Source organism: Pan paniscus, chromosome 12, assembly GCF_029289425.2.
Source record: "Pan paniscus chromosome 12, NHGRI_mPanPan1-v2.0_pri, whole genome shotgun sequence".
Lineage (NCBI taxonomy): Eukaryota > Metazoa > Chordata > Mammalia > Primates > Hominidae > Pan > Pan paniscus.
In genome coordinates this window covers 39406828-39433668 of record NC_073261.2, presented here as the reverse complement: position 1 = coordinate 39433668, position 26841 = coordinate 39406828, and the positions used below count along the sequence as shown (strand labels likewise).

Below are 26841 nucleotides of genomic sequence, written 5' to 3'. Positions count from 1 at the left end.
GGAAATGTCTCCTCACCTCTCAAGACTGTCTCTCTGTGCACCACTACAGCAAATGGGACCTGGGCCACTTCACTTTTACAATTGCAGTTTACAGACCTGCATTGCCCCAAACCCATGAGACCAAAAACTCCCTGAGGGCAAAGATGGCCTCTTATTTACTCTTGATTCCCCAGCACCTAGCACAGCACTAAACACTGTACCCACTGAAAGAACATCTGAAGGATGAGAGTTTATAGCAAAAGTGGTTTCCACTGACATTCCCTTCTCTCTTCCCCAACTTTGGATTGAGGAGCCCAGGAGCTGGTCAGGTGGCAAGATAAGATGAGAAAGGAGAAGTCATTACTTGGGGCCTCTGTTTTGCTGGTGTTTTGCTGGTGTGTGGAGATGGTGGGTTTCCCTTGAATACCTGGGAGGCAGGAGCAGGCATGAACTACTCCAACCTCTGGCTTCTGGACCCACATGGGGGGCTGCTGCTCTCTGGCACCCATCAGTCCTTAACCATCTGGTCTCCAGCCAGGGAAGGAGTGTGGTGGTGGAGAAGCCTCTCTGTCCCACCCACTCATCCCAGGAGCTCACGAGAATCAGCCAAAGTCTGAGTTCTGCACCCTGAGTTAGGAACTCTATAACTTTAGACTTTCCCTGAAATTTGGGAATTCTCTTAACTAGTATGAAAGCAGTTACATCATCCTAGGTCCTCCTAAAATAGACACATGTATCCAAATATAGGCACATGTATTGCAAACATAACATGTATACATATATATAAATATACACATATAATTTTTGTTTTGAAATAAGTATAAACACAACAAGTTACAAATATAGTACTGAGAGGTCCTTGTGCCTATGGCCCCGCCTCCCTCAGGCAGTATCTTACATAACTATAGTTCATGATTACAACCGGAAAGTTGCCATTGGCACAATATCAGAAACTAGTCTGCAGACCTTGGTCAGATTTCACCAGGTTTTTTGTGCACTCGTTTGCTTTCCTGAAAATATTTTAATGTTTTTCTACATGACTTATCTCCCTGACATACTGTGAGATAAGATTTTTTTTTTCTCTGAATGAGCTTAGAGAACAATGAATGTGAGAGATGGGAAGGATGATTTGGTGCATCTCTGTTTTATCCATGGTGAGTCTGGACCTCAGAGCAGAAGGACCCTCGTCTCTCCTCTGGGGAGTCCTGGTGCCACCTCAGTGCAGGCTGCTAAGTTATCCGGGTCTGACTTTCTTCTTCTCTGCTAATATTTGTCTTAAGCATGTAACACAGCCATGCTTATTAATGATGAGGAGACAGCCAATGAAAATTAATTTTTTCAAAGATGAATAGATATCTAGATTTTTTCAAGCACAACTCAATTAAGAAAATATCACCTCACTGAGCCCCAAATGAGTTAGGTCTCACTGAGAAAGTGTCTCCTAGTGCCAGGCAAAGTGCCTCATATTTGTAATCCCAGCACTTCTGGAGACTGAGATAGGAGGATCTCATGAGCCCAGGAGTTCAAGACCAGCCTGGGTAACATGGCAAAAACCTGTCCCTACAGAAAATACAAAAAAAAAAAAAAAAAAAAAAATAGCTGTGCACGGTGGCGTGCACCTGTGGTCCCAGCTACTCTGGAGTCTGAGGTGGGAGAATCGCTTGAATCCAGGAGGTTAAGGCTACAGTGAGCTGTGTTTGTACCACCGCACTCCAGCCTGGGTGACAGAGCCAGCCTCTGTTTCCAAAAAAAAAAAAAAAAAAAAGAAAGAAAGAAAGAAAGGAAAGGAAAATGCCCTTGAGTGGATTACATTTTAACCACTGTGCTAACTTGAGAGATAGCCTGCTATCTCTTTACGGGACATGAGGGCTGATAAGCACCTCATTGCATGGTCCTGGGGACTGATGAACAAAGGCTAACATGTGGAAAAGAGCAACTAAAGAAAGAAGAGCCACCTCCAGGTTAATTAGTACAAGTCTCCTCGCTGATATGCCCTAATACACTAAAACAGCAGTAAAAACAATCTGCACATTGGCATCGAGGGCACAGATAAACTTGCTGAGGACCCTTACCACGACAGAGGGATGCTTTATATGAATCCTTAGTAGATTAATTAAGTTCTTGCTATTTCCAGTTGGAAATGATACTGTCCTCTTAGGGCTATTCAGAGAAGTTCATCTTGATGAAATGAGCTGTCCTAGAATGGCAGTTCCCGGGCAGCAGAGCCTGGGCTCAAGGAAGGTGGAAAGAGGGGGTGGCGAGGAGCTGCCAGGTGCAAATGTCAGGCCAGCAATGCAGTCCAGCTTGCATGGACGTGCATCACCTAGGAAGTTGTGACTTGGCTGCATTTTCCACTTCAGGTGAGATGGAAGGGTGAACTCTACCTCACCTCCTGGTGAGGTTGATGTTTCCTGGTGTTTATAACTTTCTTTGTAAATACTTGCAAGGAATTTACCATTTTAATGCTGGAAGAGACGTCTATTCCTTCATAAGAGGACCTGAGTGGATCTTGATTGCAGGCCTTATGCTGGGCAGAGCTAAGGAAATTCAATTTGTCTCCAATCTTATTTGAATGTTCTTTTTTTTTTTTTTTTTTTTTTTTTGAGACAGAGTCTTGCTCTCTCACCCAGGCTGGAGTGCAATGGCACGATCTCGGCTCACTGCAACCTCTGCCTGCTGGGTTCAAGCAATTCTCCTGCCTCAGCCTCCCCAGTATCTGGGACTACAGGAGCATGCCACCATGCCCGGCTAATTTTTTGTATTTTTAGTAGAGATGGGGTTTCACCATGCTGGCCAGGCTGGTCTCGAACTCCTGACCTCGTGATCCACCCGCCTTGGCCTCTCAAAATGCTGGGATTACGGGCATTAGCCACCGCGCCCAGCCTATTTGAACGTTCTTATGCCTGCTACAAGTGCAGCAGCAGGATCTCCACACATCTTGCGTGCGAAAGTTTCCTGTAGTTCCTTTAGCATGGAGAGGCTGGGGAAGGTTACAGACTGATTTGTACTCTTTAGACATATAGTTGATCATTGAAGAACACACGTCTGAACTGTTACACACAGATTTTTTTCAATAACTGTGTTAGAAAATGTTTTGGAGTTTTGCAACAATTTGAAAAAACTCAAAGACAAACCATGCAGCTAGAAATATCAACAAAAATAGAAAAAGTTAAGTATGTCATGAGTGCATAAAATGTATGTAGATACCTAGTCTATTTTATTATTTACTACCATAAAATATAACAAAACTATTGCAAAAGTTAAAATTTAGTAAAACTTATGTACACACTCACAGATCGTTTATGGTGCTATTCTCAGTTGAGAGAAGTGTATACAAACATCAAGATGCAGTATTAAATTGTAACTGCATAAATTTAACCGTAGTGCATACCACAGTACTAATAATAATTTCATAGCCTCCTCCTGTTGCTGTTGCAATGAGCTCAGGTGTTGCAAGTATCCACTTAAAACGTTCTGTGATACTCAACATTCCATCATGAGCAGTTCATCCCCAGTGAATTGCGCATCACAGTAAAAAGTGCCCTCTTCCTGTTCACATGTATTTTTCGTCCTGTTTCGTGCTGTACTGTAAACCTTGAATAACACCATGGGATCCACATGAAGTGGCACTAGTGATGCTGGAAGTGCTCCCAAGAAGCAGAGAAAAGTCATGACATTTGACATTACAAGAAAAACTTGATTTGCTTGATATGTAACAGAGACTGAGGTCTGTAGCTGGGGTTGCTTCCATTTCAGACAGATGATTCATCTTGTAAACAGGCGGTGTAAACTTACTGTATGGATAAATACATAACAGTACCATAGATGTATTTTCTCCTTAGAAACGTTTCGTTTTCTCTAGCTTACTTTATTGTAAGAATACAGTATATAATACATATAACATACAAAATACATGTTATTAACTGTTGCTGGTCAACAGCAGGCTATCAGTAGTTAAGTTTGGGGGAATCAGAGTTATACCTGGATTTTCTACTGTGTATGGTCAGTGTGCCAAGCCCCCAAGTTGTTCAAGGGTCAACTGTAATCCTAAAAGAATCTAATACAATATTGTACACAGTAAGTGGTCAGTAAATAAGGAATTGAACTAAATAAGAATACATAAATCTCAGAATATGTGCAACCTGATCGTAGTACACAGAGATCTCTCTATATATCTCTTTTCTCAGTTCATGCCATTATTTCAGGTAGAAAGCACCTTATTTTGAATTAGTTGTCTTTAGAGCAAAAATCCATCTAAGAGTGCAGTGTGGTTTCCTATGCACAATCTGGAATAGTCCATTGCTTCATGCCTACCCTGGACATGAAGGGCCGTGCCACAGCGGAAGTCTCTATGCATCCACCCCTGTCTATACCTGAGCAACTCATTCCTCTTTGCTGCTCTTTTACAGGCTACAGAGTGCGGTGGCGCCAGCACAGAACTCTGCTCAATGTCCCTCTGTGCTTTCACAATGCTGATGGATTATGAAGGTAGGGAAGAATGTACAGCCAGGAGGCCATTAGGAGGGCAACTATTTTATAAAATCACATTTGTAGAATTTAATGCATCCAACAACTACCAGGGGAAAGGTGGGCAAAAGCTATACCAACACCACCCAAGTCAAAACCAAAACAACAGGAAAAGAAAATTATGTGGATGTAGAATTTCTGATAACATCATTCCCAAGGTGCCTTATCCAAGAGGAACTGCTACAATAATATTTTAAGTGGAAATAAATACATGCTGGAAGCATTATATATTAGTAGAATTTGTTTTTTTTTTCCCTAAAGTACTTTCTCAAGCACATCAACATAAGCCCCCTAAGAGACATTTCACATTAAAAATAAAATGTCTGCCCACTGCTGGTTTCTCAATTTGCCTCCACCTTCTGTCCCCTTTAATGAACTGGGCCACGAGGTGAGTCAGAGAGGATAAAGGGAGTGGTAAGAATTTGAGGAGAGAAGAGAGTGAGGCTAAAATAGGAAATTAGGAAATGCGATTCGGTCCCCCTGTTCCTCACATGGGGCCACCCTCTTGTTGCCCAGTGTGGTTTCTTCTTGAGGGTTCTGCATGATTCCTCAATCCCAGGGAATTCCACAGGACGTTCCACCCAAGACCATTGGGCTCCCACCTCTACTCTTTTGTCAGTTAATGAACAGGCAGGAATTTCACTGCCTGGAAAGAAGAACAATGCTTTCTGGTCCTTATTTCACATCTAAAATAGAGAGGTCAATTGATTTATTGCTAAATATCTTTGAACACTAAAATAGAAGTTTTACAACATATATACTACCTGGTTGCTCTAGACTTAAGCCAGGGAAAAGTACAGATTCAACATTTAAAATTGAGATAGACGCTTTCCACTTAGTGCTACCAGTCTTGCTTTATTTCATGAGAATGAGAATATAATAATATGCCATACGTTCATTTGGGGGAAAGATTGATGTCTTATAATTGATAATTACAGAAAACATGTGAGTTCACTGGGAATAAAGAAATTTTGAAGATAATAAGATACTTTCACTTATGTCATAATTTCTATGTCATTTGGTGTAGGATGTGGAGATATTAACATTTACACCTAACTTAAGTTTGTCATCCAAGACCTGAAAGGGTTTTGTCTATCAGCTGCACCCCTGGGTAGCGACACAACCTTGGGGAAGGCCTCAGCCCCATCCCTGGTACAGCAGGAATGAGAACAGCACTGCCTGTTGGGAAGCTTGAGGGAGGCTATGGACGTGCAGCGCTTGGCAGAGGGTCCCGTCATGGAAGGTTCCAGCAAATGTGAGATACTTTTCTGATTTCATTTTCTCCAAAAGAAAGGGAATAAAGGAAGAGGGGAGGAAATAAGACTAATTGTGAGAGATAAAGTACAAGGGTGAGGGAAGGAGTAAGGAGACATGAAGGCAGCGTGGAGCAGCTGAGGGGGGAGATTGCTTTCACCACTTCCCAGCATCTATTGCAGATTCCACCCTCAATCATTTTGTAAGGACCCTTTATTCAAGGTCATGTTTGAACCCTGCTGAGCCAGTGGCATGGGTCTCTGAGAGAATCATTAACTTAATTTGACTATCTGGTTTGTGGATGCGTTTACTCTCATGTAAGTCAACAACATCCTGGGATTGGGACACACTTTCTGGGCACTGCTGGCCAGTCCCAAAATGGAACATAAGGAAGTGGTTCTTCTACTTCTTTTATTTCTGAAATCAGGTAAGACATAGTTTTTTAAAATTATAATAATTATTTTTTCTCCCACAATGCAGTACAAATATATATGCCATGGCTTTATGTGCAATTCATTTAATTTTTGATTCATGAAACTCCCAGTTGAAAATCTTGTATAAGATTGAGGAATTCTTCAAGAAATAAGTTTAGTTTTCCTGTGAAGATTGTCAGTGTGCTGGAATGAATGCGCAGAGAAAATAATGGGTGTTTTTTCAAATCTAAATGAGTGCACCCACATAATGGCCAGTCTAATTGAAAAAGAGCCAATGTAGCTAACTATGCAAAGGATGGCTAAGCTCTTCGCCTGGTTCTCACTTTGACTAATTTATATAATCTCTGTTACGGTGTCATGCTCCCCTCACTTGCAAGTTAAAACAATGAAATTTCTCTTTGAATATATTCTGTTCTCTCACCAGTTCATGGTGGCGGCAGGGTCAGGGACTCAGCATTTCTCCCTTTGTTATGGCCTGAGGAAGGCTTTCCGTCAGTATACGTTTGCCTCTAATCCCCGGAAAAATCACATGCATCCATTTGCCAGATGCTGTGTGCAGACAGTGATTCAACAAATACTCACTTAGTGCTTGGGTTAGGTCGCTACATTTTTACACATACATACATACCTGTGTGTGAATGTGAGTGTGAGTGTGTGTCCTTTACAAATACTAGCTTATTTAGCTCACGGTATAGGTAGGGTAGCATATTCATCCTCATTTTATAAACAAAGAAATCTAGACTTAGGAAAATCATGTTATTTGCTCAGTGACCAAATTCTCAAATCTGGGAAATAAAGAAAACTGGATTTAAGCCAGGTTTCCCAGAAGGAATCTAGGGCTCTTCTCACTTTTCAGCTTTGTTTAAGCCTTTGAGATAATATTCTAAACATGTCCTAGTAGTTCTTTTTCTTTTTTTTTTTTAAAAAAAAAGCTTTATTGAGACATAATTAATGTATAGAATTCACCCATTTAGGCATACAATCCAATGGATTTCAATATATTGAGAGTTGTGCAGCCACCATCAGAATAAATTTTAAAACTATTCATACCCCCAAAAACGCACTCCACTCTCCTTAGCTGTTACCCCCGATCTGCAGCTTCTGGCAACCACTAATCTACTTTCTGTATTTATATCTTTGCCATTTTGAACATTTCATACAAACGGAATCATATGATTTGCTAGTAGTTCTTCATGTAAATAATGTATACTTGAAATTCAATCTATAAATTACCAGATAAAATTTTACAAGTTGCACTTTAGAGTCAAATACATTTGAATTTAGTGGAAGCCATTCAAGGAGCTATCAAACAAAATACAGAGCAGGAGAAAATTAAAGAAATTTTTGTAAGAAATTGGTGTATGTTGGGGGTATGAATATTATATTTCAATGCATGGAAACTATGACATAGATCACTGTGAACTTATTCAGTGGGCTACACCCAAAGGCTAGAACAAACTTCTCTGCCACAGGATTAACATATGTTTTAACCAACCTGGGGGGAACATTCTCTCATAAGCTCTTTTGGAAAGCCAGGCTTTCTGTGGATGTATCATCCTTCCAGTGTGCTGCAATGCCCGGGGAGAGGAAAAAGTTTCTCTTACAGCCATGCTTAGTGGGAAGTGGAGAAACATCTTCCATTTCACAAATTAAGTCTTTTACACATGCAAATATGCATACACATTCACACACCACAGTGAGGAAGAAATTCTCACACCATTAATAAAATACATTTGCATCAGTAGCAATATACATCTGCATTTTGCCTATAATATACATGTATTTTTCCACTAAAAGATTTGTTTGATGTTTCCTTGCCAGCAAATAAGCCCTATCAAATCCTATTGCCATATGAGTCCTAGAGGTGAATAAGAAAAAAAAAATGGGGGAAAATTATTTCAAATTAAAAAGAAAAAAGTTTGATTCTGTTTTGGGATATTTCCTAGGGACAGGAGCTGGGGAGGGGATCTCAGCAGCGATGCGCTATGAAGCATAATAACATGACACAGAGAACTTAATTGAAGGGGGAAATAAATGGAAGTTTTCTTTTTTTGAATATCAATTGTAGCCTGCTCTGCTATACTTCAAAAAAACTCTTCAGAAAGTTTAACTGAACTCACCGTAGGACACACTTTGTGGATTTATTGTGTGTTTTGAAGTCACACTGTGAGCTATAGAATTAACCAAAACACAACTCTTCTTGGAAATGAGAGTTCAAGTTGGCAGAAAGTGCGGGGTAAAGACATGGATGTGGGCCTAAAGCATCTATTTCTTTGTGATCTTTTGATACATCTCTCAAGTGCTTTTTAGTGGATTAGGTTTAGAATGCATCAGCCAACTCCTGCTCAATAATCCATTTTTCCAGCCCGGAATGTCTTAAATTGAGGAAGGACAAAGTCCCAGACGCGGGGAGCAGGGGGACTTTGGCCGAGGACTTTGCATGAATCGATGAGCATGCATCCTCCTCCCTGTCCTGCCCCTTGTGCTCTGTGTACCCTCAGGAGGTCAGGACGGGCCTTTCTGAGAATGAGAATCTGTTCATTTGCCTTCCTACTGGATATTTGTCATCAGCATACAAACCAATGCGCTCTGCAGTGTGTCATCTTTCAGAACCTCCCCTGACCGCATGTTCCCTGGAGGGCTCGCTGTCTTCAGAGCCAGGCTTGTCTCCTGCTGCCACCTCCACTGCTCTCCTAGTCACTCTATAACCCACTCCCTCTGCCTGCAGCCCCCACCACGCCCCCCAAAGTGGTCAAGGTTGTCCTGTTGTCTAATTCCATGGAGCTTGGCTATCTTCATTTTATTAGCCTCTTTTGGCCTCTTACCCCTGTGAAAATCACTAGCATTCTGTGCGAAGGATGGAGCTGGCATCTCCAGGCTTGGAATAGACCTACCAAAGCTCAGCCAGATGTCTGGAAGAGCCTCAGGACAAGGGAACACCCTGTAGCCTTGTGGTGGGAGCACAGCTGAGGCCCCCTTGGCCACCCTCTGCCACGACCAGGCAGAAAGCAGCTTTCGGACAGATTAGTTGTCTCAGATTTGATCTCAAAGAAAAACCAAGACCAGTATTTGTCCCAGGTTCTGCTTTTTTACAATTTCCTCCGAAATCCAGATACCTGTCAACACCTTGGAAAAACGGATTTCTCCCCAGTTAGTAGTGTTGTGTGACTGTCATCAGCCCAGTACAAAAATGGCCTTCTTTGTTGGGGAGCTTCTTACCCTCCAGTGTTTTGCCCAATTTTTGTCCAAGGTAGCAACATAATTTAGTTCAGTTCTTGTTTATTTCCACCATCATCTATGCACCAAAATTTATGTGTCTCAAGGAGGGACCATTCAGAGGATGCTTCCCACCAGTTCAAGTGACAGTGTCAGAACCAAAGCGCATATTGTAGGAAATCAAACAATGGCCTCCAAGTTCCATTTCTACCCAGGGATGAACAAATCAACATCAATTTTGGTAACACAACTGCCACTGATGGTGCCTTACTCTTCTCTCATGACATGGCACAATTGATAGCAAACATAAAATTTGTTCTTGTTTAAGGATTTATATCCACTAATATGGTAACATAGTAGTGGTTCCATAGTTCTAACCTGTTTATCAATCCAGTTAATCTTTTACTATCTTGCAATCTGTTAATGAAACTGTTTTTCTTTGTTTTATAATTTCAACTTTTAGAGTCAGGGGTACATGTACAGGTTTGTTACATCACTAAATTGCGTGACACTGAGCTTTGGGGTACAAATGATTCCCATCACCCAGGTAGTGAGCTAAATACCTACTAAATAGGTAGTTTTTCAGCCCTTGCCTCGCTCCCTCTCTCCCTTCTCTGGTAGTCCCCAGTGTCTTTAGTTGCCATCTTTATTTATGTCCACATGCCCAACTGTGTGTTCTTAACTAAACATTTTGATTGATAGCTACCCATTCTACTTCCAGTAAACAGCAAGTTTTATTTGGTTAATGCAAACCAAATAGATTAAAAGGAAGTCATGACAATTAGACATCGGCATTGATTTACTGACCATTTATTCCACTTGGATCTCCCACCTCTAGGTCAAGGAGAGCCTCTGGATGACTATGTGAATACCCAGGGGGCTTCACTGTTCAGTGTCACTAAGAAGCAGCTGGGGGCAGGAAGCAGAGAAGAATGTGCAGCAAAATGTGAGGAGGACAAAGAATTCACCTGCAGGTATTTTCATCGTTGTTGCACCTACCCAGAAATCTGTAATTCAGATGGCAAGTAATTTACTCACAAATTTATTAACGATTTAAGAGGAAAGAGAAATTTATGGAGCCAGAGTTTGGAACTATATTTGCTCATAGTATGTGAAGCCATACTAACAGCTTCTTGTTAAGGTTTACTGGAGTCGTCGTTAGAAAAATACCCTAAAAGGAAGTTAGTTGTTTTTACACCGGACATAAACATTAGCAGTTATTGTTCTGAGCTCCAGTTTTTAACATCATCATCAGTAAATGTTTGTTGAGGATCATATGAATGAAAGTGTCCTAGATAGATCTGAGCCATGACTTATAGCTACAAGATCCAGTGCCTGCCCTTCAGTATTTAAGGTGACCGGATATAATGTTAAAAAAAAAAAAAAAAAGACATCCTGAGTGAGGTACAGGCATAATCAATGCATGCTCTACCCAGATCCAGAAGAAAGAACAGTGCCTAAGGTTGAGGCAGCTAGAGAAGGCTCAGGGAGGAGGTGGGAACCGAGCTGGGTTTGGAGTTGAGAGAGCTCTTGAAAAGCACCAGGAAGGCAGGGGAAGATGCGGCCCTGCACTTTCTGAGGGGGACCATTAAGAGATCAAGTTGACTAAAGCAGAGACTTTGTGTAGGTGATGAGCCTGGGAAAGTAGCTATGGATGCCAGACTGAGCACCCATAGCAGGACCACGGGATGGAGATGGGAGGGGTCGGGGGCCAGGGCAGGGTGGAATGTGGAGCAGAGGTTCAGGGGAACTGATCAGAGTTGGGAGGTCATGGAGATGGACTATCTTGGGGAATGGGTTCAAAGCAACCAGAGTGGCTTCTTTCTGACCCAAAAACAAAAATTAAGAAGATGAGTGAAGAAGAAGTAAAGCAGTTGAAACAGAAAGAAAGAGAAAATTATGAGGGAGGGAAGGTAAGGGCAGATAAGATTTACTGCCACGTTGGTGTATTTTGTTCAGTACTTCATCGATGCCATGCCCAAATAACTGAAAGAGGCAGCAATTCTGAGCTCTCTGGTCCCTCAAGATATTCAATGATCTTTAGCATTTCTCATTTATTAATAAACATTTGTTTTCTTTAAATAAAGAAAAATACTTATTGGATTTCCTGCTTCGTTCTGCAGGGCATTCCAATATCACAGTAAAGAGCAACAATGTGTGATAATGGCTGAAAACAGGAAGTCCTCCATAATCATTAGGATGAGAGATGTAGTTTTATTTGAAAAGTAAAGTGAGTACATTTTCTTCCTCCTCCTCCTACTGTCCTCCCCATCCTCCCACTCTTCCTCTTTCTCTATTCTATCTTTAATTTATGAGACCAGAGGAGGAAGGCGCTATGGTGTTGTAAAATTGAATTCTGAGTTAGGACAGGATTTGATTACTAACTAACCATGTCAGCTTGAGTATATTACTTCACCTCCTAGATTTAATTTTTTTGTTGTTCAAAAAATGAAAGGATTAGATTTACAAAATCACTTCTACCTCTATGACCCTGAAAATAAGATTTTTAAAATATTATTTTATATTTAACAAGGAGATGGGAAGTCTAAGCATTCCTTTTGGTCTTGGCTTCTTATTCTGCAGGGTGACCATGGTCCTCGGGCCCTAACATCTGGACAAAGCCTTGTAAAACAGAAATACTGAGGTGTTTTAATCCTCAGAAACATTTAGATTGGGACACAAATCTTATTTTTTACTCTTAATTTTTTCACATGTTGGGGGACATGGTCTCTATTTTTCTCAGATTTCTGATATGTTGTCTTTTTAAAATGCGTAAAAGTTACAGTTCCTTTTCTATAGTTTATTTTAAAATGTGGGTCAATAGTCCCACTGCTTAGAATAAGAGGCACACAGGATTTCAATAGAAATTGCATGCCTTTTTAGATGTGCGAATGTTTCATTAAGCGTATGAATATTTGAAGAGATGTATGACACTTTAAAAACTGTTTCCTCTACTGTGTTGGTGGCCAGGTGTTAAGACCGTTAATAATAACAATTTAGCTCTCCAAATATCCTGCATCACAGGCGTTAAAGAGGACTGGAAACACCTTAGTTCTTGTATTCTTGAGGATGATTTGCCATATTGTGTCTAGTATCACGGCAAAACTCCAAGTAGCATTTTAAATAGTATTTATTTGGGTTGGAATTATTTCTATGCATTGACTCATCTTCCTGGGTTTCATTAGCTGTACCCATTGTACTTTCTTCCTTACCACTATTTATCTCGAATTCTTGAGATTAAAGTACAGATTAAATCTAAACTTTATCTGGTGAAGTTATTAGTTCTTACAAGTAGCAAGCAAACGGTAAACTAAATAGGATCACCTAATTGTACCAGATTAAAAAAAAAAACAAAAAACCCCTGATTCTCCTGATTCTCTTTACAAAATGCTAACATTTAAATATGTCATTTGTAAATTGTTAACCAGAAGGAACATGGGAATGACTGTAGGTTGAGTTTGAAGTGTGAAGTTTGAAGGCTTAGTTTGCTTGTTTTCAAAGTGACAGAAGGGAGCAAAAGGTTATATAAACTCCGGTGGGTACATACAAACAAAAAAGAAGTGAAAAGTCAAAAGTCAGTCATTTTTTGGTCCTTGTTTCTTTGCTGTGGGATATTGACCTGCTGCTAACTTACCTGCCAGGGTTTTGCCAGGAACAGTCAGTGTTAGATCACATTTACTTCTGCCACTTGCCACCAGCCACACTGCCTTCACCGAGTCCAAGACCCTATCACCACTGGTTGGGGCTACTTGTAGCTGTACACCTGATCTCGAAGAAATGTAACTTCCCTGTTTAAAGCCCTTCCTAGTGCCCTTAAAATAAGACCCAAAGACTTCCCAAATGTGCCAGGGCCCGGCATTATTTACGTAACCCCCGGCTGCTGTTTGCTTGGCTTGCTAAACTTTTCTACAAAGTTTCTGGCCTTACTTCTGTTCCTTCACCACCCCAAGCACACGCCCTCCTGCCTGGGACCCTCTTCACCTTTGTCCTGCTGTGCCAGCTCCTTCTTATCGCCTAGGTGTCAGCTCAATCATCACCTCCTTTGCAAATCTTCCTTGACCCCTAGACCTCCCTTTCACAAAGTACCTTGAGTTTACACTTTGATGAGTGTCTTATGTCTACTGTAATACTATGTCCCAATGAAGATGTACTGGCAATCATAATATGTAGTATTGGGTTAAAAGCATTAGTTTGCTGTAGGTATGTTAGGAGTACTTTCCCCATGTGATTGATCAGTGAATTTAAAAATGGCTAAAGTGGGTAACCTTAAATGATGGTGCAAATATACCTTAAACATTTTATATTTTCATTGAAAACACAAGTGTACTTGACACCTTTTGATGTAGAGCAGAGGCTTTTTTTCTTCGAATATGGGGTCACCAGTAGAAGGTCTCTGGTGCATTTCCTGCATAAACTATGCTCTAGTGCAACATCTGCAATAATTACTTTCCTTATTTTTGAAGTGGACCATATCTCAACATTTATTAATCAATCTGCATGTGTAAAACCTTTAGATTTTTATGAATTCCTCCTCAAGCTTTATAGTCAACTATATGAGTGGATTGCCCTCTGTGGATCTGATAGCAATTTTTTAAATGATTCACGTTTCAACTTGTTAAAAACATTTAATTTAGTTACAAACCAAACAAAAAAGAGCTTTGTTTATTTTCACATTTATTTCTCAGTTTAGATCATCTTTAATTAAATATAAATGTAAGAAAGTTGGAAAATGCAAAGAAATGACTCGTTGTAAGCACATAACTCACGTGGGGGGAACAGACATGGGTGGGCACACTAGCAAACACCTGCCAGCTGCATGTGGACCCAGATGGGCACCGGACTGTTTTAAACACAGGAGAGGGCCCATTGTCTAACTGGTGAGTTGGTTGAGTGGAAGCTGGTTGAGAACTTTTACTGCAAACCATTTACAGTAGACCACAATTTTATAGCCCTGTTTGGCACTTTTTCATATCACTGGGAGCCTGAAGAAATAGAAGTGGGTTGGATCTCTTTCAGCCTCGGAAAAGCTTGCCATTCCCCCATCTAAAAACCCTTTCCCCATTCTCTTACTCTGTCTCATCATGTATGTAACATGTATCCATGTATCATCATTAAGTGATCTCATTTTGTATTGTTTCCTTGAATATTTCCTGTAACCCCCCTGCCTGATTCCACTAGAATGTGAGCTCTATGACGGCCAAGCCTCTGGCTGCACTGTGCCCCGTGTGTCCCCAGCATCCTGGTGGGGCTCGATACACAGAGAGCTCATAAGTAGCATTTGAATACATGAATCAAAGTATGGAATGGCCCAGTTTACTGCAGCCTTTTTGCAGATGCAAAAGATGATCTTTTAGAAAGCAGAAACAGGGGGTCTGGTGCATGAGATCTTTTTCTCAATGTGACTATGCTGTGCAGACCTTCACGTGGTGTCTTGTGAAAGACTTTGACCACTGTGTGGACTTTCCTTCGGTGTATCTTTCAGAGTGCAAGACTGGGAATGGAAAGAACTAGAGAGGGACGATGTCCAAAACAAAAAATGGCATCACCTGTCAAAAATGGAGTTCCTTCTCCCCGCAGACCTAGGTCAGACTTTCCCTTTCATCTTTGTGTTCATCTACTGTAAAGTGTCCCTCTGTGTCTGTGAGGGATTGGTTCCAGGACCCCTGTGGCTACCAAAATCCATGCTTCTCAAGTCCCTTATGTAAAATGGTGCAGTATTTGCATATAACCTACATACCTTCTCCTGTGCAATCCCTAATATAATGTAAATGCTATGTAATCGTTGTTATACTGTATTGTTTTTATTTGTATTATGTTTTATTGTCATATTGTTATTTTCTCTCATCTTTTTCAAGTCTTTTCCATCCACAATTGGTTGAATTTGTGGATGTGGAACCCATGGATACAGAGGGCCAACTGTATTTAGGATAATTTCATCACTTTTAATTCAAACCAGAATATGTGAATAAGCAGACAGAAAGAATCTTTTTGATGTCGATGTTCAACTATTTTTGGCACCATAGTAGAACATGGTTGCTTTCTATTTTTTCTTGGGTATGGAGGTTTCTTGAAGACCTAGAACATAGAAGAATGCCTAGTTAAAAAAAAAAAAAAATCAATGAAACTACGAGTTTTAGGCCAAATCTGAGAAAAGACCAAAGATGACTATGTTTGGGACTGAAGTAAACATATCAAGTTAGAACTCTCATCACATGTTTGACTCAAATTGTGGAGCAAAATAGTAAATAAAATATAAAAATGAAAATGAAGATATGTGAAATTCAAATGTCGCAACTTGCCTATTATTTATTTTAGTGCATTTTTTTGTGCTTTTCCCAGTTTGGTGTTAGGTGGCATTAAGTTCTCAGTAATGACACTTATCAAATAGGAACTTAGTGCCTGTTACTCACCTTTATCCATTCCCCCAACACTCAACAAATTGCCTTTGCTATATCCCTATGAGATGAGCAGATCAAATATTCCCCGTGAGTTAATGAAAACTGATTCAACCAAATGGCGAAGTCAGAGACTATCGGGGGCCATGGAGACACTCTGGGCCATTTTTATGAGGTAGTCTAGGCTCATCTTCATGAGGGAACTGAGGTCTTGGGGGGTGGGGGTTACCCCAAATAGGTTCACAGAAGAACCAGAAATAAAACCTGCCTTTCTAGACTGTAAGTCTTGTGATTGTCATCTAAATGGTTGTCTCTATACAGCAGCTCATCTCTAGAACTGAAAATAAGCTTAAATCCCTCCTCCATCCCCAATAATTCAAGCTACATTTCAGAGAAAACTAGGACTTTGGAATTAGACAGATCAACTTTGAATTCTTGATCTGCTCCTTCATAGCTATTTATGCTTAGGCAAGTTTTGTTTTGTTTTGTTTTACATTGCCACTCAGTCTTCTCATCTGTAAAATAGGGATAATAACACCTTCCTCAAATGGTTTTTTTATTAGGACTAAAAGAGAGAATGTGTAGAAAGATGTTAGTGGAATTCCTGGCACATAGTTCACATGGACAAAATGGTATTAACTACGAAAATTTTTACAGAGAAAAGGGTAACTGACAAAAGCAGGTGTTTGGAATGAATTAAGACCATGGCAGGCTTTTGAGGCCTTTATATTTCTCCTGACTGTGCAATAAAAATATTTTGGCTCTCTGTCTAAGACTTGGCTGTCACAGTAGCAATGGTAATATTAGCTACTGTGCCAGAAGCAGCCTATCAATAGAGAAATTGAAAATCTGACCACACAAATGCTGCAGCACCCAGCTGAAATGCATTTGGATGACAATCTCAGATGGGAATCGAGAGCATCTCCTTCTGCCTTGCTAATATCAAGCTGATTTTTAGAATATAGTCTAAGTGCTTCTCTTCCATCTTCCCCAGATTCTCACCTGCTACACACCCCTCAGAGGGACTGGAGGAATCCAGACAACGATGCGCAGGGGCCCTGGTGCTATACTACTGATCCAGAACAGAGATATGACTACTGCGACATTCCTGAGTGTGAAGGGCAGGAGTGGCTCTAGAAAATGTTTTCATTTCTGCCCTTCACCTGTAAAATAATTTGTTGTAAAGCCCCTTCCCACAGAGATATTATTAATAATTGTGTAACGTGTTCACCTCTTGGAAAGGAGCAAAACTTTGCTCAGATCCCAGAATTAACCTGATTTTTTTTTTTTTTCTGAGACAGAATTTTGCTCTCATTGCCCAGGCTAGAGTGCAGTGGTGCGATCTCAGCTCACCACAACCTCCGCCTCTGGGTTCAAGCGATTCTCCTACCTCAGCCTCCCAAGTAGCTGGAATTACATGCATGTGCCACCATGCCTGGCTAATTTTATATTTTTAGTAGAGACAGGGTTTCTCCATGTTGGTCAGGCTGGTCTTGAACTCTCGACCTCAGGTGAGCCGCCTGCCTCAGCCTCCCAAATTGCTGGGATTACAGGCATGAGCCACCATGCCCAGCAGACCTGAATTATTATTATTAAAATGTTACATCAACATGTACAAATATAAAACTACATCTAAACCCTAAGTACAAACTTCTTATGCTTAAAACTCTTACACAGTGTTAACCCCAAGACAGATTTGCAATTAAGTAGTTAAAATAAAACAACAAAGTCAATAAAAATCAAATAAACAATATACACTTAATGTGGTAGACTTTGCTGTTTTGCTGAAGCTAAGCAAGGAACCAGTTTTTAAATCAGCAATCCGTTATTTTCATGGACTGAGCAATTTAATAGTGCACCTCAAAGGTCAATGCTAAAAACTAAAAAAAAAATTCCTACTGAAAAAACTGTCATCGTTTCACATTTCTGGCTACATTAGTGCAAAAGGGAATAAATAAAGGTGAGATTTGTGTGACAGTGTGGATATGGTACTGTGTGACAACTCAGTTCTCCCGTCACTTCCACCTGTTTGAATCATCGGGATCCTTTATTTGTACACCATGTTATCGGTATTTGCCCTTAAGCACCACCAATGCACCACTTTTATATTAAGTCTGCCCGTTTTCCTTAGTACTCCATAAAATTTAAGTCACATATTACTCTGCCTCACCATGTTACTTCAATAATTCTGAATCAAAGTTTAAGTTTGTGAATAATTTTGCAGAAAAAGAGCCAATCATGCTTCTCAACAACATAAAAAGAGAAGCGCCGTCACTTCAGGTGAATATTGTTCTCCGTGAGGCCATGAGCATAAACAAAAACTCCAGACTAAAACCCTGAGACGGTGCCAGGTCATTCAACAGTCAGCGGAATGATCAGTATAATTTCATACAAAGTTTTAAAGATCATTATTGAAATGATGTATTTTGAGCTTCCTGGATCCGTTCCTTTATGTCTACCTTAGTTCATTTGGGCTGCTGTGACAAAAATATCATAAACTGGAGAGTTTATAAACAACAGAAATTTATTTCTCACCGTTCTAGGGGCTGTGATGTCCAAGACCAAGGCACTAGCAGTGTCTGGTGAGGCCCTGCTTCCTCATAGATGACACATTCTGGCTTTGTCCTCACATGGTGTCAGGGGCTAGCTAATTCCCTGGGGCTTCTTTCATAAGTGCACTAATCTCTGTCCTGAGGATAGAGCCCTCGTAACCTGATTGACTCCTAAAAGCCCCACCTCAGTACAATCATATTGAGGATTAAGTTTCAATATAACTTTTGAGGAGACACAAACATTCAGACCATAGCTTTATCTATCATTAATTTGGGGAAATTTTCAGTCACTGTTGCTTCAAATGTTTCTTCTGTTTCTTTCTCTTTTTTTTTTTTTTTTTGAGACAGAGTCTTGCTCTGTTGCCCAGGCTGGAGTGCAGTGGCACGATCTCAGCTCACTGCAAGCTCCTGCTCCCAGGTTCACGCCATTCTCCTGCCTCAGTCTCCCGAGTAGCTGGGACTACAGGCGCCTGCCACCACGCCCCGCTAATTTTTTGTATTTTTAGTAGAGACAGGGTTTCACCGTGTTAGCCAGGATGGTCTCGATCTCCTGACCTTGTGATCTGCCCGCCTCGGCCTCCCAAATTGCTGGGATTATAGGCGTAAGCCACCACGCCTGGCTTTCTTTCTCTTTTTCTTCTCTTTCTGGTATTTCCAAAAAGTCTCCATGTTCCACCTTTTGTAATTGTCTCACAGTTCTTGACTCTTGTTCTGTTTTTTCTTTTTCATTCTTTTTTCTCATTGTGTGTCAGCTTTTGAAGTATCTATTGACATCTCTTCGAGCTCACTGATTCTTTCATTGGCCATATCCATTCTTTTGATGAACCCATCAAAGGCATTCTTCATTTCTGTTATGGTGTTTTTTATTTCTAGTATTTCATTTTTATTTCTTCTCAGTGTTTTTATCTCTTTGCTTACATTACCCATCTGTTCTTGCATGTTATGCCGTTTTTACATTAGAGCCGCTAGCATGTTAATCTTAGTTATTTTAAATTCCTGGTTGGATACTTCCAATATTTCTTTCATATCTGAGTCTGGTTCTGATGCTTGCTCTGTCTCTTCAAACTGTGGGGTTTCTTGTCTTTTAGTATGCTTTGTAATTTTTTGTTTGAGGCTGTATATGATGTACTGGGTGAAAGGAACTGAGTTAAATAAGGCTTTAGTATGAGATTTTGTGTTTCTCTGGCTAGGAGTTAGGCTTTGTTTACTCTTTGCTATATAGTCATGGATGTCAGAGGCTAAAATTTCCTCTAGTGTCCTTGTTTTGTCTCCCCTGTCTTCTCTGGGGAGCTCCCTAGAGGCTTCTTTGTAAAGTAGCTCTGAGTCTTGCAGTGTCTATCCCTAATCATGGGAAAACATCAAACAAACCCATACAGCGGGACATCTGACAAACTACCAAGTGTCAAGGATCATGGATTGAATCCTGAAACAGAGGAAGGACACTGAAGGAAAGACTGGGAACACCTGACTGAGGTCTGGAGTTTAGTTAGTGATACTATACCAAGACGAATTTCTTAGTTTTGATAATTTGTTAACAGTTATGTTAACATTGGGAGTAGCTGTGCAAGGGGTGTGAGAAAGCTGTTATGTCTTTAACCTTGGCCCATGGTTAAGGTGTTTCCAGTGTAAGGTCACTGTTATTCCTTGTAGTTAACATATATTTGGCACCACAGGATTCATTCTGGAATTCTCCTTGGCTTATTTATAACTTTTTTTCTTTTTCTAGTAGTGAGAAACCTGGCTTTCATGCAGAGTTTACAAACGCCAATTTAAACTTTTGTTTTGTCATATGCAATGATTTTATTACCTGTATTTATTTCAGAGCTTATGAATTTTTAATTATTCTAAGGGCTAACATAGAACTTTTTCATGTTTTCTACTCTTCAAGAGTAGGTAAGACTTTAGTTTGTAATACATTACAAAAGGAATCCTGTGGTTCTCTAAGAGCTAATTTGTCTTGGCAAAAGGCCTTAGCGAGCTGTGAGTGGTGGCTCATGCCTGTAATCCCAGCCAGCACTTTGATCTGAGACAGCTGGATCACCTGAGGCCAGAAGTTTGAGACCAGTTTGGCCAACATGGCGAAACCCCATCTCTGCTAAAAATACAAAAAACTAGCCAGGCATAATGGCATGCACCTGTAGTCCCAGCTACTTGGGAGGCTGAGGCAGGAGAATCGCTTGAACCTCGGAAGTGGAAGTTGCAGTGAGCCGAGATCGTGCCACTGCACTCCAGCCTGGGAAACAGCGAGACTGTCTCAAAACAAACAAAAAAAACAAAAAACAAAAAAATTAGACGGGCGTGGTGGCATGCACCTACAGTCCCAGCTACTCAGGAGGCTGAGGCAGGAGAATTGCTTGAACCCAGGAGTTGGAGGTTGCACTGAGCAGAGATCATGCCGCTGCACTCTAGCCTGGGTGACACAGTGAGTATCCATCTCAAAACAACAACAACAACAACAAAAACAAATTAAAAAACCCAACAACAACAAAACCAGCAAACAAAAAAACTAAACAGGCTCTAGGGAAAGAGCAATCTAATTATCTGATTATATGATTGGCACTAAGATGGGAATGACTCTGGCCTAAATTTCTTCAATTTACATTTTAAAATAGGAGCTTAGTTAGCCCCGAATAATATGTAATTGATGTATTAGCGTTGGGGAGTGAATATTTTTCAAAGCAGAAGATATTTCTCAATTCTTGCTTACTTTTAGAGGTTGAAGTTCAAGGAAGCCCCTTCCTTGGCACTGTATCCCAGGGAGGTATTTGGAGTTAATTTCAGGGCTTAGCAGTGACTCTTTAGAAAAGCAGTATACGATTGAAATGTAATGTGTTACAAATGAGATCACTACAAGTAATTTAAAAATGTGCTAGTAGTGTTTTTTCTTCTGAGACAGAGTCTCGCTCTGAAGCCCAGGCTGGAGTGCAGTGGCACGATCTCAGCTCACTGCAAGCTCCGCCTCCCGGGTTCACGCCATTCTCGTGCCTCAGCCTCCCTAGTAGCTGGGACTACAGGCACATGCCATCACGCCTGGCTAATTTTTTGTGTTTTTAGTAGAGACGGGGTTTCACCATGTTAGCCAGGATGGTCTCGGTCTCCTGACCTCGTGATCCTCCCACCTCAGCCTCCCAAAGTGCTGGGATTACAGGAGTGAGCCACCACTACTAGAGCCACCCAGCCTCTAGTAGTACTTTTATCAACAGTAAATAGAAACATGAAATTAATTTTCACAATATATTTTATTTAAGCTAATATGTTCACAATGTTAAAATTTCAACATGTAATCACTATAAAAACTACTAGTGAGATATTTCACATTACTTTTTTCATGTAAGCCTTTGAAATCTAGTGTGTATTTTATATTTACTTTACATCCTGATTTGGAATAACCACATTTCAATCTTTCAATAGCCACATGTGGCTAGTGGCTACTGTGTTAGAGCAGTTCTAGAACAAAGGAGTCCCTTTCAAACTATTTTGAAGTCATCGTCTATAAGGCAATATGAAAGCTGATCTGAATGATTTCTCCTTTTCCAGGAAAGGAAACAAAAATGAAATCATGTTAGGGCTGCATATTTTATGGATCCCAGGAGAAATACACATAGTCTGAAAGAATCATCTCAGTCAGAAACTCAGAATGAATCATATGAATTAAACATTGGACAATGTCCAATGCTCAGCATGTGTTTTTGGTTTATACTAAGAGCATATTATGCCACCAAATACAGATATTTACTATTATACTTAGTGTAGGAGGTATATTGAGACATTGTTCTAGACTACCACAGTTCCATATTTTGTGAAAAGTTATATTGCACTTTTTTTTTTTGAGAGTGTGCCCAGGCTGGAGTTCAATGGCATGATCTCGGCTCACTCCAGCCTCCGCCCCCACCCAGGTTCAAGTGATTCTCCTGCCTCAGCCTCCCTAGTAGCTGGGATTACAGGTGCGCACCACCACGTCTGGCTAATTGTTGTATTTTTAGTAGAGATGGGGTTTCGTCATGTTGGCCAGGCTGGTCTCGAACTCCTGACCTCAGGTAATCCACCCGCCTCAGCCTCCCAAAGTGTTAGGATTACAGGTGTGATCCACCACGCCCAGCCTTATATTTCACTCTTTGGGAATTGCATCTTACTGTAATCTTAAACTACACTAAAATAAACAATGTAAACCTTTTGTCAAATTGCTCAGAGTAGGTTTCTACTTTGGTTATAAGGAATAAAATTCATGCTTTTGTGTACACACTAGACATCTAAAGCAACCAACCATAGTTAACAAGCAGTGCCCTTACCAAAAGGTAACTCTTTCTAGAATCTGGCACACCATTTAATATCAGTATGAGCATATGGTGGGTTTAATAATTGTTTTCCATGTTTATAAGTTTTCTTTAGTTTTATAAGCAGTTAAAATGAATCCCTTTCACTGAAATACAATCTGTGGTGGGACTTCTAGCTTTTCTCGATCTTACGCTGCTAGATTTATGTCACTGCCATAGCTATGCAATGGGTGATATTTACACTATGCTCAAACAAAACAACCAGAAAAACACATCACTGAATAATACAGATATTCTGAAGTCAAGCAAGCCAACTTTCATTAACAGATAAATTTCCTTAGAAAAGTTGATGAAACTAAAGACTGAAGTTCAAACAAAAAGCCCTCTCAAGGGGGTATGAATTTCTGGTAACTTATGGGGTAAGAAAAAGAGCAAGAAACTTGAAAGTAGGGAAGAGAAAAAAGAAAAGGAGCAAGAGGGGATAGCCAGCTCTCAAAAGAGTCTCCAATAGGAAAGCAAAATCTGTATCTAGCCAGTACCAACATGTGAAGAAAGAGTGAGCATAGCAAAATTTAGAAAGGTTGCTTGAAAACCAAACAAAAAACCAAATACCTGTAATCCTAGCACTTTGGGAGGGCGAGGTGGGCAGATTGCCTGCACTCAGGAGTTCAAGACCAGCCTGGGCAACATGGTGAAACCTTGTCTCTACTAAAATCAAAAAAAAAAAAAAAAAAAAAAAAATTAGCCAGGCATGGGCTGGGTGCGGTGGCTCACGCCTGTAATCCCAGCACTTTGGGAGGCCAAGGTGGGCAGATCATGAGGTCAGGAGATCGAGACCATCCTGGCTAACACAGTGAAACTCCATCTCTACTAAAAATACAAAAAATTAGCCGGGCGTGGTGGCGCATGCCTGTAGTCCCAGCTACTTGGGAGGCTGAGGCAGGAGAATCACTTGAACCCAGGAGGTGGAGGTTGCAGCGAGCTGAGACCATGCCACTGTACTCCAGCCTGGTGACAGAGCGACACTCGTCTCAAAAAAAAAAAAAAAAAAAAAGTCTCTTTTGGCCAGGTGTGGTGGCTCACACCTGAAATCTCAGCACTTTGGGAGGCCGAGGTGGGTGGATCACTTGAGTCCAGGAGTTCAAGATCAGCCTAGGTAACACGGCAAAACCTCATCTCTACCAAAAACAAACAAACAAAAATCAGCCGGATGTGGTGGTGCACACCTGTAGTCCCAGCTACTTGGGAGGCTGAGGCAGGAGAATCACCTGAGACCGGGAGGCAGAGACTGCAGAGAACTGAGACTATGCCAAGGCACTCCAGCCTGGGTGACAGAGCAAGACTCTCTCTCTCTCTCAAAAAAGAAAAAACAAAAAGCCTCCTTTAAAAAATGCAATTTGATGCTATAAATTTATCAGTTAATAGTTTTTGGGGCAAAAAATGTTTTCTGACATTTCAATAAGAGCTATAGATGAAGTCCAGCATTAGTCATGACTCTGGACTAAGTCTGGAAATCTGGAATCTCTTCCCAGCTCTGGGAGGTACAAAGTTTTAAAAAATAAGGTCAAAATGCTGGAAAACATTCAATTTATTTCCTTATTAACACAATTGTTCACTCATAAACGACAGTAATATTGGTGCTATGGGTCATGCACTGAGGTCAGAACAAGGAACAGAAGAAAATGAGGTAAATTTGTAAATCTTTTTGCAGGCTGAGAAGTGAGAGAATGCTGGCATGCCTACTCTGTGCTGGTTTTTTTTTTTTTTTTCTTGAGATGGGGTCTTGCTCTGTCGCCCAGGCTGGAGTGCAGTGGCGCAATCTCGGCTCACTGCAAGCTCCGCCTCCTGGGTTCACGCCATTCTTCTGCTCTTCTGCCTCAGCCTCCCAAGTAGCTGGGACTACAGGCACCCGCCACCATGCCTGGCTGATTTTTTGTATTTTTAGTAGAGACGGGGTTTCACCGTGTTAGCCAGGATGGTCCCGATCTCCTGACCTTGTGATACGCCCACCTTGGCCTCCCAAAGTGCTGGGATTACAGGTGTGAGCCACTGCATCCAGCCCTCTGTGCTGGGTTTTATTATGTCATCCAATAACTCACAACTATGTAATTTATTTCCTTTTTACAGATAAAGAAATGGGGGCTCAGAGCAGTCAAGAACATGCCCCAAGTTATTCGTCAGTGAGGCGGAAATTGTGGTGTCCTTGTGGAAGTTCACAGTTTATACTTTACCATTATACTGTGCTCCAAATTATCTGATATTTACTTTCAAAGCATGTGTAGGAAGTTTACTATGATGATGCGGAGACATTGTACAGAATCCAGTCCCTTGACTCTCAGGTCCCCAGAACACTCACTTCACGATTTTGTTGACCTCTTCTGTCAACTTAAACCTGGCACTCTCTTGGCTGGCTTTCTCTGCTCTTTCTGGGCACTCCAAAGCTTCTGTACTTACATGCTACAATTCCAGTCACAGGAAGATGCTGAGTTCTTTAGTCCCAGATCCATATTCCTGAGAAAACCTAATTGCCTAGGCTCAGGTCATAACTCTGTGTCTGTTTCAGTTGATTATGGCTGGGCCTACTGCCCCTCTGTATGGTGGTGGGGCAGAAGTTCCCAGAGAGAGGCAGGGGTGACAGGGACTGTTGTCTCAAATGCTAGGCAGACATCTGGAGTGGTAACCACTACATCTGTTCACAGTGAGCACATCCTTGCAGGGAAACTGGGTTAATCATCTCTATTATTGAAACTCAGAGGTATAGTGTTTCTTCATAGGAATTTTCTTTCCTTATTTGAGATGGGGGTCTCACTTTGTTGCCCAGGCTGGAGTGCAGTGGTGTGTGATCTTGGCTCACTGCAGCCTCCCCTCCCGAGTTCAAGCGATTCTCCTACCTCAGCCTGCTGAGTAGCTGGGACTACAGGCATGGGCCAACATGCCTGGCTAATTTTTGTATTTTTTGTAGAGACAAGTTTTCACCATATTGGCCAGGCTGGTCTTGGACTCCTAACCTCAGGTGATCTGCCCACCCTGGCCTCCCTAAGTGCCGGGATTACAGGTGTGGGCCATCGCACCCAGCCTATTTATAGGAATTTTCTATAGGTATATAAGTAATAATTTGAAGGTCACAACTAGATGCCTTTTCGTGTAACCGTATCTTGAATGGAACAAATATTTTCTTTCTACATAATTATACATAAATAACCCAATGCTTTTTAATACCCATGAAAAACCATTAGCTCAAAGACACTTGCAAAATGGTATCAGGTTGTTTTCCTTGGTGTGTATTAAGTTTGAAGCAAAGGGGATTTTCACATACCAAGACAAAATAGAAGTCTTCCACCAAGTTGAAATCATCACATTGCAATTTAATCATATGAAACAACCAATTTTTTGATGTGTTATGCCATTCGCCAAATACCAAAAATTTTTTAGGGGAAACTTTACATCCTCAATACTATACACTTCCAGCTACATCACCACCTAACAGGGACTTTAAAAAGAATACAAAGTACGGTATGCCTTCTCAGTGCCTTGTTAGTAATTCAGTTACAGTTCTGCCAAACTTTCTTTAAAGGAATACAATTCTCAATCTTACACTGTTCAGAGCACAAGCATAGCTTATTGTATACAAGAGATGTGCATCAGTTCCCACTCCTCAGGGACTGTATGAATTTGGCTTTATTTTTTTGACGGAGTCTCACTCTGTCACCAGGCTGGAGTGCAGTAGTGTGATCTCAGCTCACTGGACTCTGCCACCTGGGTTCAAGTGATTCTCCTGCCTCAGCCTCCCAAGTAGCTAGGACTACAGGTGCACGCCACCATGCCCAGCTGATTTTTTGTGTGTTTTTAGTAGAGACTGGGTTTCACCATGTTGGCCAGGATGGTCTTGATCTCTTGACCTCATGATCTACCCGCTTTGGCCTCCCAAGGTGCTGGGATTACAGGCATGAGCCACTGTGCTGGGCCAAATTTGGTTCTTAGAAACCAAGGAGTGATGTGTGCACCAGGCCCAGGGCTGAAGAGCTGCTTCTCACGAGATGCCTCTCTTGGTCTGGCTGCTGTGTCCAGTCCTATCCAGGGTTAGCTCTGTTCCTCCTCCTTGTGGCATCTGTGTTTCTCTTTCTGCTCTGTCTCTCCCCATCTCCTAGTCCAAACATCCAAAGAAATTAATTACCTCCAGGAGATCGAGACCATCCAGGCTAACACGGTG

At 41.1% G+C, this 26841-nt stretch overlaps 1 protein-coding gene across 1 annotated transcript; it reads left to right on the top strand.

The window, feature by feature from the left end:
* Positions 1-6138: 6138 nt before the first annotated feature.
* LOC129397146 (plasminogen-like protein A) lies at positions 6139-14993 on the top strand. Its single transcript, XM_055107706.2, is given in 4 exon segments — positions 6139-6187; positions 10249-10384; positions 11534-11636; positions 14877-14993. Coding segments are annotated over 4 exon segments (405 nt in total).
* The last annotated feature ends 11848 nt before the right edge of the window (positions 14994-26841 follow it).